Source organism: Syngnathus acus, chromosome 2 (genome assembly GCF_901709675.1).
Source record: "Syngnathus acus chromosome 2, fSynAcu1.2, whole genome shotgun sequence".
Lineage (NCBI taxonomy): Eukaryota > Metazoa > Chordata > Actinopteri > Syngnathiformes > Syngnathidae > Syngnathus > Syngnathus acus.
The window spans coordinates 15,554,716-15,566,991 of record NC_051088.1 but is presented as its reverse complement, the minus strand read 5'-3'; the positions used below and the strand labels follow the sequence as shown (position 1 = coordinate 15,566,991).

At 41.6% G+C, this 12,276-nt stretch overlaps 1 protein-coding gene across 3 annotated transcripts in view; it reads right to left on the bottom strand.

The window, feature by feature from the left end:
- Positions 1 to 1,937: 1,937 nt before the first annotated feature.
- Positions 1,938 to 12,276, bottom strand: part of LOC119117076 (kalirin-like) — a 25,047-nt gene continuing 14,708 nt past the window's right edge. The window contains exons 40-57 of one of the 3 annotated variants that reach the window (XM_037243090.1): positions 11,873 to 12,034; positions 11,605 to 11,773; positions 10,298 to 10,354; positions 9,824 to 9,927; positions 9,426 to 9,557; positions 8,943 to 9,053; positions 8,785 to 8,855; positions 8,632 to 8,698; positions 8,452 to 8,555; positions 8,234 to 8,303; positions 8,059 to 8,145; positions 7,677 to 7,769; positions 7,547 to 7,597; positions 7,391 to 7,468; positions 6,608 to 6,793; positions 5,859 to 6,030; positions 5,646 to 5,791; positions 1,938 to 4,964 (exon numbers count right to left, since the gene is read on the bottom strand). In XM_037243090.1, coding sequence (XP_037098985.1) covers positions 4,779 to 4,964; positions 5,646 to 5,791; positions 5,859 to 6,030; positions 6,608 to 6,793; positions 7,391 to 7,468; positions 7,547 to 7,597; positions 7,677 to 7,769; positions 8,059 to 8,145; positions 8,234 to 8,303; positions 8,452 to 8,555; positions 8,632 to 8,698; positions 8,785 to 8,855; positions 8,943 to 9,053; positions 9,426 to 9,557; positions 9,824 to 9,927; positions 10,298 to 10,354; positions 11,605 to 11,773; positions 11,873 to 12,034 — 2,046 coding nt within the window. In that variant the 3' untranslated portion in view covers positions 1,938 to 4,778. Of the gene's footprint in view, positions 4,965 to 5,645; positions 5,792 to 5,858; positions 6,031 to 6,607; positions 6,794 to 7,390; positions 7,469 to 7,546; positions 7,598 to 7,676; positions 7,770 to 8,058; positions 8,146 to 8,233; positions 8,304 to 8,451; positions 8,556 to 8,631; positions 8,699 to 8,784; positions 8,856 to 8,942; positions 9,057 to 9,425; positions 9,558 to 9,823; positions 9,928 to 10,297; positions 10,355 to 11,604; positions 11,774 to 11,872; positions 12,035 to 12,276 lie in introns of all 3 variants that reach the window. The other 2 variants (XM_037243073.1, XM_037243081.1) reach the window with 2 other exon arrangements.

Below are 12,276 nucleotides of genomic sequence, written 5' to 3'. Positions count from 1 at the left end.
ATGCAAATATGTAAATTACACTTGCCTTTAGGCTAAAAGTAACGAGCTGTTGTGAAAGAGAAACTTGCTCATTTAAAATCCAACTCGCACTCGAGGACCCTCTTTCTTCCCACTCATTTCCCTCTTTGTTGATGACCAACTTAAATATTAAATTTAACAGATAAAATAAGTTTCAAATCAGATTTTGGAGGGGTTTTATTTTGTTTATGTCCTCCCTGTAATTGTGCAAACAAGTGATTTTAACGATGGCATTTTTAAAGGACAATAATTGTGCGATAAAAGTTGTTTCTCTCACACCCACAAACCTTACCACTAAATCCTCTTAAACTACGCAGAGGAAAGGGAAAAAAAGTGAGCTACAGTACTAAGCAGAAATAACAAATCAAATTTTCTTCTAATCCTTCTAGTATTCTCAACTTTAATGGAACAAACACAACCCTGCTACTCATTAGAAAAATACCAAGTTTTTCTTTTTATATTCTATAGCTAAGTTTGTCCTGACCAGCAACATTTAGCATGTACTCTTGAGCAGAAACTACGTTAGCATTAATTTGTTTTTGTTTTTTACTATTATGAATTCATTCAGCAATATTTCTGTTTGCGTAACTGCATTGTGCCAACATCAGAATTTATAACAAATAAAAGGACTCCCAAAATAGTGTTAAGTCGTGGCTTATCATTAATTTGCCAATCGTCCCAATCAACACGCCTCTCGCATATCTTTAATGTTATGTAGGTCTCTCATAAAGTCACTTATGTTTCTTTTATTTTACTGCAGTCTATTTGTCCCATTGACACAAATCAAAGCTGAGTTGCTACTTGGTAAAGTGCAGACACGTTTTAGGTGCTACGTGTTGAAATAAAAGCCAAAAATCACAGCAACTGACCTTCAGACTCTTCTAATTGGTTTATGAGTTTATGGCTTTATAACGCCTCTTATCAATGCCACACAAAAAACCCTTTGACCCCAATTTTACGTTGAGGTGGCAATAATATACTACATAATTTAGGTTAGAAGTACAGATAGTTGTTTAATGAAATAGTCTCACCAAGTTTGAAGTACTGATTTGACTCATTCAAAAGAAGAAACTGAAATGTACTTAACGCAAGTAAAATGAACAGCTCATCCACAGTGGGTCATTTACAGAGGTTGAAAATAGTAACAAGCCGATATTGAGGGAGTAGAAAGCACATGTCAAATGTAGGATGTTTGACTGTGGCGGAAAATGGAGTGAGCAAAAAGATAAATTAATCCATGAATTGCTTTTATTGTTTTATTTCTTTGCATGGATTTTTAACGAGATGGGAGATTCTGTGAACGCATTGAACTAGAAGTGAAAACAACCAATTGATGAATCAACAACTAATTTATTAAATAATCAACTATTCTGATCATCGGTTTATTGAAGATAGTGTTTATTTTAAAATTGTTCAAATCTTCCGAATATAACCCTCACCACAGTAAATCTCGTATTTCTGTAGTCCTTCGTTAGACTATTGATTATCTATATTTAATCAAAGTAAGACATTTGTTAACATCTGCCTTTACTTTGGGAAAACAATGTTTTTGACAGGTCAAACCAGTAACTAAATTATAATTTGTGCCTTTTCTGCACTGTCCAATTGAAATGTCTTGTTTTTGAGTAAAGGGATGGAAATATTTTCACACGGTACCATTTCATGTTACAGTGACACTTGTGAATAAATCATGATACCAACATAATTCATGACTAAATCTTGTTGACAGTGCTAATGCTAGCTTAGTATTGCTAGCACTGTTATATTGTTGATTAGATGAAGCTTATTTCGACCATGCTAAGGCAAACGTGATACTTTTGTATGTCCTTACAATAAGAGACGCGCTCATAACAGACAAAAGACACAAACCGAGGCTGATATCCAAAACGTTTCGACGTGACAAAACACTACGAGTGGTCTTGGATGAAAAATGACGTTTATTACAAACATTTGACACAGAGCTGTTAGTGGTCACTTAGCAGCTGTTAGATTTGTAGAAATAACACTGGTTGCTTCGGTCTACCGCTCGTCAATGCGCTCAAATAGCACCAACGCTCACTTCCCATCTTGACCCTTTGTAGTGTGCTTTTCATCATCTTTGTTCGTGGTCTAGTTTAGTCCTAAAAACGGAGTCGTATACTACAATCCACCTTGAATCCTTCACGGTGAACTACATTTCATCTTAAATCCATCAAATGTAGTGCGCTATGTTCTCCTTCAAACCCTTTGTCGTCACACAACATTTCCGTTTGAAACCTTAGAAGAAGGGTGAGTAAATTTGATGCAAGGGCCACATCTGATTTTTAAAATGAACTGATGAGGCAGGGTATTGTTAAATGAAGTGGAAAAAATATATAAATTAGAATGTGTATGACAAAATGGTTACTTTAATTCTATGTTAATTCTATCATTTTTCATTGATTTGAAGACGATTACTTTTCCATGAAATGAAATAATCTGGAAAATTGTACCTTTTTGTTTATTTACAATAAGTTACTTGAAGGGATAGTATGCAATTGAAAAAAATCCCACTTGTGATTTGTTAAAACTGGCAGTATGACCTGACAGTGGTACAAAAATAAAATTATCTGTGGGAGAGAGAAAAAAACCAAACAAAAATCAGCCCTTTCTGGCCCAATCGTGTCCCTTTAACGTGATAAACAACAAGCCGAGGAAAAACCACCAATCAAAAAATTCATAAATATTATACATCGTGATCATGCAGGCCTTTTGGGGCCATATTTTGCCCAACCCTGCCTTAGGATGATGTCGTTATCATAGTGTTCACTACTTTCCATCTTAAAGGACTCATAAGGGGCGACAGTATATTCGCCCTGTGACTCCTTCGTAGAAAAAAAATTGTTGCAAAATTCTGAGAATATTGGAAATCTTCTGCAAGAATAAACAGGAACAAAGCAGGTATTGACGAAATTTAAATTGGCTCCAAATAGCTTCATTGTTGTAACAGGTGAGGTTGGGGATGAATAATTAACTCAACTACAATTATTGAAAATTTGATAAAATTCTACTCGCAAATAAATCTGGTCAGAAGTTATATTGTTTAATTGTATTATTTTTCATGTATGATTTGTGGTTGAATGTGATGGCATTCCCATTAATCTACCTATCACCAATTCCCATTTAATACCCAAAGAAAGTGCGCAGTTTGGAATAGTTCTAAAAGTTCCCAACTTAGATCATTTTCCACGACTGCAACCCTACTCCTTGGTAATAGCGCACTACATCCAAGCATAAATCCTACATAACAGAATTACATATCACTGTCAACCTGTCAACAACTAAACGCTACATTCTACCTTCAACCCAGCACTACTTTCTCAGGCTGCATAGTTCCTTAAGGACAAGGGTGTTGTCTGAGAATGGCACCAGAAGAAAGACGCAGAACATGTAGAGAGGTTGACAGGAAACAGGAAGTTGGGATACCGAGAGAACGAAAGGAAGTTGCACGGGAGCCATATGAGGAGAACCACAGGAGGTCGAACAGAGGAACAGGAAGTCAGACAGGCGGGATGGTGGACGAAATGACGGTGAGGAAGAGAGCCGGGCAAAAGGTGGACAGACGGTGTCATATATGATCACAATGCATAATCAGGATATCCAAAAGTGAACAGAGCTGCACAAATGAAGTCACCATGGTGGTGCCGCCACAGGTTGGGATGGTCATGGTGGTGGTCGCCAACGGAGACAATAGACCTTTTCAGGGAGTTTGTAAACAGGCGCCGGGGATACTTCCGGGGGGCAGGACGCAAGTCAGTGCTGCTGAATTCAAAATGATGACAAAATCTTATGTTTGAGGTTGTGATACAGTGTACCCTAAAATTCTTCACGCCAGTACCAAAACGTGGTTCCAAAAGTGGGTGGCTTCCAACAAAAAGTGCTTTATTTGGAGTTAACATCTAGATGTAAACTCTAAAATAAAAGCTTGAACCTTAGTCTCAACTTTTGATCGGAAAGCCTGAAAATATTTTGAGTATACAAGAAAAGCAAATGAATGGACCTTGCAATTTCAGCGCCTTTAGAGAGGACTGTATCAGTGAGACCATGAACTGAGCCTTGGTAAATATGTTGGGGACCAACCACTTGTCTAACGAAAGTTTGTTTATTGATACTAACGCCATCTGAGATTGCTCTCGCCACCCGGAAGTACGACATGGTGAAAAGGCCTGTTCTGTGTTGCCCAAACAAAATCAAGAAATGAGGTTCAGCCGTCAACACAATGTGGTCGTCATGGCAATGCTACAGTGGGGGCACCGTCAAACGCTCAGTGGATAAAAACCTACACAGGAAGGCGCCACGAAGACACTCTGAAACATTAACACATACACACGCCCGCGCGCGCGCTCTCAAACACTCACACGAACATGACACAGTTTCTCTATTAAGGTGAAAAACAGAATCTATTATTCTTCATATTGATCATCTTCATTATCTTCATCCAATCAGTGGCATGTATGCAGTACATATATGTGCATCCTCATCATGACAGGGGCAGAGTCACACAGAGATATCCAAAGGAACTCCAGGTATTTTCTTTTTTTTTTTAAACTGTCTCTAGTTGCTAGGCAACGGCAGGTTCCTGGATTCGAAAGTTTGTGATATCATCTGTGATTGGCTTGGGAACCAATCGGATGGCAGTCTTGAATGAATGTCTGGAGGTGTGTTTTTACGCTGAAATCACAGGAAGGAGGGCGGGCCTAACGTTACCTGCTACAGGAAGTCTGCGTATGTATTTGTGGGTGTCATTGCGTGCCAAGTGCACTGCGTGCCACCCAGCCTTCGGCCGCCGGGGAGTCGCTGTTGGCCGGTCGGTACACGAGACTCTGACCCTGTTGGTTGGAGGCTAGAATTTGAACCTTCTCTCCCCGGAACACGCAGATCTCGTCTTCGCGTACGGCCACAAAGTCCTGGAGTACCAGCACCAACTCCTGAGAGAAAGAAGATTGTGAGTCGCAATGGATGCAAAGTTAAGATTTAGACCTGAAAAGATTAAAAAAAAAAAACTTAAATTAAATATCGTGAATTCAAACCACTAGAGGGAGCCGGCAGCAAAATTGACGTTCCAAAACGTTTTGTTTGCATTTGTTTTTGGAGCTGAAGTAAGACAAGAGGTATCGATATTTGGTAGTGATGAGCACTCAAGAGTGCAAACTCAAAAAAGGTAGAAATAAACATTTCTAGTTCAGAGTGAATGTGTGCATTAGTAGAACAGGGGTGCACCCTAGTTAACAAAAAAACATGTTACAAGTCAGGCAAAACTACAACTGCGTATGACTAACTACTAGCGACATTAAAAAACAACTCATTCCCATCTAGCACTGCACGAGTTTTACTACACCCTTTGCCTGCATGAGTGGAACAACCGTCACAAGTGAGGCCAAACTGCACAAGTTGACAACTGAGCTAAAGTACGAGTACAATTACTACCATGATTAAATTTGGCCCCTTGTGAAGACAAGTGGTTCAGAAAAAGAATGGATGGATAGTTGACATCTAGTGCCATGATTAAATTTGGCCCCTTGTGAGGACAAGTGGTTCAGAAAATGAATGGATGGATAGCTGACATCTAGTACTTAACAAGTAATACCAGTAGTTCAGATAATTCCCACCTGGACATCTTGATCGCTGTCTGGCAAGGGCTGAGGGGCGTGGCCATTAGGTGTGGGCAGGGCTAAAGGCGTTCGCCCCGATGATAGGGGACGGGTCACCGATATCCCGCCTTCCTTTTTCTGGTACTCGATGGGAGACTGGAGAGCTAAACGGTGGCATTAAATGTCAACGAGGTTCACTGAACGATTTGGCTCGTCTGTCCCTTCGCTCACCAGAGAGGAAGTTGTTCTGAGCATCCAGCAGGGCGGTGATGTTTTCCACCCAGGTGGTCTTGATGGCAGTGGAGGACGCCTGGAGCGTGAAGCGCTCGGCTGAGCCGCGAGACCACAACATAAACTTACAGGGGTCTCCCTCCACGCTGTCCTGCATGGCCAGGTAAGTCACCTGAAGACACAACTACAGTGAATGCCTGCTAAATTGCAGAATTTCAAGGTCTTGAGGCAAAACTGAATTTTAACTTGTACATCTTCAGTAGAGTTGCAATGTTTAATTTTCTTGTATGCGCCATTTGTTACAGTAGCAGTAGTTTGAAGGTTTAGAGTTTCTCTATTATCAATAACTTCCATTCACGCGTCTATGATTTTTTTCACATTATAAAATAGCATTGAGCAAGAACATTTGTTGACATATAGTTTGGGTCAACATTTTGCCATTTAAACAGACAATGTTTAATTCTCTTAAGTTCTATGTGATGCTACTACTTGTATATGCTAATTTCAATTAACCCGTCTTAACGTTTAGCATTATGTTAATATTAAGCTAGCGGGCTTTTGTTATTATACAGAAAGGTTTGGTTGAATATGTTAGTGTTGAAATAAACAGTGATATTGTTTTCTGTCAGTTTTACAGTAAACCTTTTTTTTTTTTTTTTTGCGAGTGGGTGTGCAACGTATCGGCCGTGATAAATGTGGATTCTGTGAACTTCATTTTCACCAGTTTAACATGTCTCGACCAGTCTGACCTTGATGCTGTTCTTGAACTGGTATCCTGGGTTGTTGGATCCTTTGCGTAGGAGTTCGCTGAAGATGATGATCTGTTCAAACAGGAAAACTCGACGCTCTTTGCTCCGGGACAGAACGCCGCCATCCTGCTCCCACACACAGAAGGTCTCCTGTTGCAGGAGCTTGCCCTGAGAGGTCAACTTCCCCTGAGGATAGACACACATCAGCTCAGGGTTTGCTGCGATTGTTGTGCTGCACTGAAGCAGAATCGGCATTGTCACGCTATGTTGTGATCATCACGCCAAGTAGAAGAGATCAGATAAACCTCAGCTGCTTTTTTTTTCTGGTTCAGGTAGCAGAGGAAGGGTATGCAACATGAGAGTGGCGGTTGTAAGAGGCAATACAAGATCCAACACAGGATCACATTTACAAGATCCGTCACTCATTGACAAATTCAAGGTAATAATAGTAAACTAATAAAACGCTGTCTTGAAATGAACCTTTGCAACCAGCTATGAAAGGTTTTAGGAATTCGCTTGATGCTGACGTCTACAAACATTATGTTCATTGTACAATTATTCTGGTCTCCTAAAGAAAGACGATGGACCATTAGGTGCACACTATTATGGGGCACAATAACACTCGCCTATACTTCATTGAGGATATATGATAGACTTTAGATTTACGGAATAAAATGGGTTGAATCAATTAAAAACAGTCCGATATCAATCTAGCCATTTTGGCCTGCATCGTACTCTGTATTGATCCACTGAATCAGATCGAACCATCCCTAATAAGCATACCTCGTATCCCTGCAGGCGGCCCAGGTTCATCATGTCGTTGCAGCGTTTCGGAACCAGCGACATCAGCTCCAGTGCTTTCTACACACAAATTGCAGGAGGTGGTGAGTAACAGAATGCTCAAGTTAGCATGGACTAGTTACCACTTTTGAAACGAACCTCAATCTCCTCGCAGTCCAGCCCGGCTTTGGCCGTGTACTTCAGGAAATCCTGAGAGACAACGCAAATCATCTTAAAAATTTGCCACCACGTGAGAAGCCCTGTAAAGGTGGCGCATCATGTGACTAACCTTCAGCAGGAGTTGATACTTGGTGATCCTCTGGATGGGTTTGATGAGGTAATCACTGATGGACATCCTGCAGCTGATCTCATGCTGGATCTCCTGCACACACACAAACACACACGAAGGAGTCAGGACTACTTTCAATAGTGGAAAAATATGGACAGGTTTATCATGATGATCTTTTAGCGTTAGCAGCAAAAAGAAAGACAAAGCTGAGATCTTGAAGAGATTATCTCTCTGCACAGCAGTTGAAAAAATGTCTCGTTTGGTTATTGAGTTCTATCTGTCACTACGTGTAGCTGCCAATAAATCATAATAATATTAAATTTGTTATCAAAAGAATCAATAAGGGGAAAACTATCATGTTAAGCACGGAAATTGAGAATACCTCAAAGAAGGTCTCATACTCGATGACGATGTACTCTGACCGTGGCTTGTTCTGACAGTACACCACATACATGTGAAGGCGACGCTCCTGCAGTGCATACACAGACACAAAAGAAACAATCACTCAAATATGCTGTTCCACTTCATTTGTTAAAAAAAAAAAAAAATGTGCTCACATGTCTGATGAAGAGGTCGGCCAGTAGGTCGTGATTTTGAATGCATCGCTCCAACTCGACTAGGAAGAAACTAGAGAACGACATACGTTGAGTGTGTTGCATGCGTGTTGTGGTTGGGATTCTTCTTATTGTAGTTAATAGAACAGATAAAATGAGTTTGAAATCAAATTCTGTTGGGAGGATTTTTGGGGGGATACTGTATGTCTTTGTGCACTCACTCGCGATGCCAGTCGTAAATCTGCTGGATGTTGCCAAAAACAATCTTGTCTTTCCCCCTCATGTCCTCTGGGATCCCTCTGACATCCAACCTTGACATAAAGCCCTGTCACACACGCACATTGGCGTCAAGTACATCAATGGCTTCAATAAATTGTCAGTGTCCACATTTGGCATCTGACCTCAGCAATGACACCCAAGTCCTTCACGTAGTCCTTCTCAGATTGGACCATCTCGTTCACGACAAACCTACACATAGAGACATCCAATGTTAAGCTTGCCACGTCTCCGGTGCTGAAGTCATCCTTCTCCACTCAGGCGTGTTTTGGTCTCACATGCGTCCTCTCATAGCTTTGTTTTGTTGCTCACTGTCCGATTCGTTGGAACTTTGGTCTGAATCGAGGGCCTGCGGACCAATGATAGTCGTATAATGAAAAAAAACATAGTTAAAAAAAAAAAAAAAAAAAAAAAAAAAAAGGTGTCATTGTGTTACCGTGGTGTTATTGGGATCTTTGATGATCTGCATGGGAGGTGGTAAAGGGGTGGCATTTTCTTCCTCTGGCTCCTCTTCTCCTCCACTTTGTCCCCCTTCATCCTTCTTGGCCTTCTTTGCACAGAAAGCAACAAAGTCATCCGCTGTGTTTTTGTCCTTGATAGAAGCGCTTCAATAGATTCATGGATGTATACGCCGAAAACTCTTGGTTGTTTGGATCTTTGTGTTGGGGGTCAGCCTACAGTGACGTCTTGAGAATCAAGTTTGTTTCGTGAACACACTCCTTACTCGAAACACTCTAAACTGTGCATGTTTTATATTTAGTTTGACAGTAAACTTATGGAAAGTATCAAGAGTTTTTATTTTCCTAGTTGGGTCTGTCAAACTGAGTTGCATCACTGACAAGTTTGCACAAATTTTTTGGAATGTCAATTGACAATATAAAGGATGGCTGATATTTGTCTTGTGTGCTCATTTTCCTACCATTGTCGAGTTCCCTGTGAGGGGCATCGTTACTTCCGGTCTGTTGTCCCGCCTCCTATTTCTAATTGGAGCTTTCTTCTGTCCATCTGCTTTTCCTTGACTCAGCCTCCGAACTGGACTGGTCAACCAGCGCTGTGATGACACACACACACACACACGTTACCTTCAGATTAGTCAATATTTATGGTATGATAAATAGAAGTACTAGAACCACTATGTTACTATTTTGAAATATAGTATAATTTATTAATATAGGCAAATATAAACATGGCGCATAAATTATTAGGATTTTTGCTATTCACATCGGGGTTCATGCTAGCGAGTTCGAATCAAGCACGCAATTGTGTAAATCTAAGTTTGGTGGAGTTAATGCATGTCTGATCTCGAGTCCTCATTACCTTCAAGGTGTTTCCTGTCCCTGAGCCACTACGTTTTGGTGCTGGGGAACTGGCAGCGGCCCCTGGAGTCCCAGCCACATTGGAGACCACAGTGGACGTCCCACCTGTCAAGGTAAGGTCAAGTCATAATGATGAGTCTCATATTGTCAAGTTTTAGGCAAGTCCCAAGTTATTGTGGCAAAAATCCAGCAGGTCAGTTGGTGACCAAATCAAGTCACCTCATTTATTGACCTATTTTTAATAGGCCACTCTTCATAAAACAATCGGCAGACCATCTTGAAATTTCAGATTTTCAAACGTAGACAGGCAAGACTTCTCAAGTCATGTAGTTCAGAGTCACATGAATACAATGTCAAGTTGAATCTTTGGTAAGTTTCAGACAAGCAAGTCCAAAATCCTAAAACTGGCCACTCAAGTCAAGTTCCCCCCCACTGCTGGTCACTAAGGACTAGTTAATTTTCTATTCTTTCTTACTTTGAGTGGGTTGAGTGTGCAGCACAGCTGTCTCAGGGGTTAATGCTCCAGAATCTGCTGAGCCAAACACACAGATACACACATTTAATGTGGAAAGAAGTAGGGGAGTGCCGAAAAAAGAATTTACAAGAAATGTTTCTTTGTTCATCTATATCTGTGCCAGCGACATATACAGTAGTGGCATGCAGGCGGAACAGTCACAGTAAATGCTTTCTCAGTAGATGCCTGAAGGTACGATATCATCTCAAAAATGAGAACATCCCACCCATTTTTTTGAACGATACGGGACACTCGAAAGAAATGGCACGAGTAATTACAGTCGTCAGTGTACAGTTTGAACAGCAGTGTAAATTTACGACAACGCTCAGTGAAAACATCTAATTGGGCTCAATCAGACATTTTCCTTCCGTGGCGTCACGTCACTCGTTAGTATCTCAGGTCTAATTAGGGTGCAGGTGTGTTAAATTTAATGGTGTCACGTTCACATGAAAGTTCAATACAGTGTACTGTAGAGCCTGGATCAAAATGGACCGAGTGACGCATCTGCATGCATCAGGTGTGTCACGTCGATAGGAAGAAACCTGAGTGTCCAGTTTAACACGTCTGAAACATTCCTGCTACACTTCAATATGCTTCGCTTTGCTGTCAATGTTTAACCACCTCTCCCACACAACACTTTGATACCGAACCCACCTTGTCCGTCCTCGCACGTAATCCAGCCCCAAACGACAGAACAATCCCAGCATGCACTTCTGCTACGCCGCATACTTTAGTGCGCATCCATGCGGACAAAGCAGACACCGGGGTGACCCACAGAGAAGCGACACGCTTGTTATGAACAGTCGACCCAAGTCCAAAGGAGTACCGGTCAGGGGGGTGGAGCTTATCCAAAGAGGCGGGGTTTTGAGGAGAGTGTGGCTTGTGCTAGGTTCCGATTAGTTGTTTAGTGACAACTAGGGAAGCAAAGAGCTTTAAAATGTATTAATGATCATCTGAAATTGATGATCAAGAAAATAATAAATCCCTTGTTGATCCAAAAAAATTAAAAATATGTTGTCCATGTTTTCAAAGACTATTTTTGAAAAAGGAACTTTTTTATTGTCTTTAAATTCCAATAGTAACAATAGAAAAATGTGGCTCCCGGGGTGACAACAGTTGAGAACCACTGATTGAGAGGACTTGACCGGACAGGGAAGGACCTAAATACATACCGTGTTGACCAGAATGCCTCAACAGGAAGTCAAGCGGACAGCAGATGGGGAAATAGATATGGGGGTAGGAGAATCCGGGTTCCTGAAGACACTCACCCTTCCCAGAGTTCGTCAGCGAGGATGAATTGGAGGCACTGAAGGAGGTGGTGGTAATGCAGGAGGGGGCGTTGCCCGAGGAGGCGGGGGACGCCGGGACCAGTGTTTCCATGTCGGCAGCACTGTGCGAGTGTGACAGGCAGAGGGCACTCATCGGCAACAAGCCCTCCTGCTGGGAATACACACAAAATCAACAAATGGCAATTTCTGCCATGTGCATTCTGTGCGGCATTGCTGGGACCGCCACAAATGCGTCTGAGCCTTTTACCTGTTGAGGACTTTGATCGGTGGTTCTGACAAGACACCAGCCGGGTCGCTCTGCTGAGCGTTCCACGAGCTCCACAGTCTGACCGCAGCGGACACTGAGCTCTCCGGGCAATCCAGAGGAGAAATCCAGCAACACCACCACTAACTCGCAGCCTCCCGACAGCTGGATGCAGGTACACAAATATGAAGGTGGGTTATTGCAATTGCAGTTTGCACACAATCTGAGCCGTCCTTCAAAAATGAGAGAAAGACATCAAGAGTTCACAATGCACCACACCGTTGCTTGTTGTGAAGCTCATTATGCAGTCGCACTGTATCCCAGAATTTTGATGGCAAGTCAAAGCAAAAAGAGTCACTCATCTTCTAACACTTTTGCTTAGAGATGAGCCGTGAGATTATTCTAAT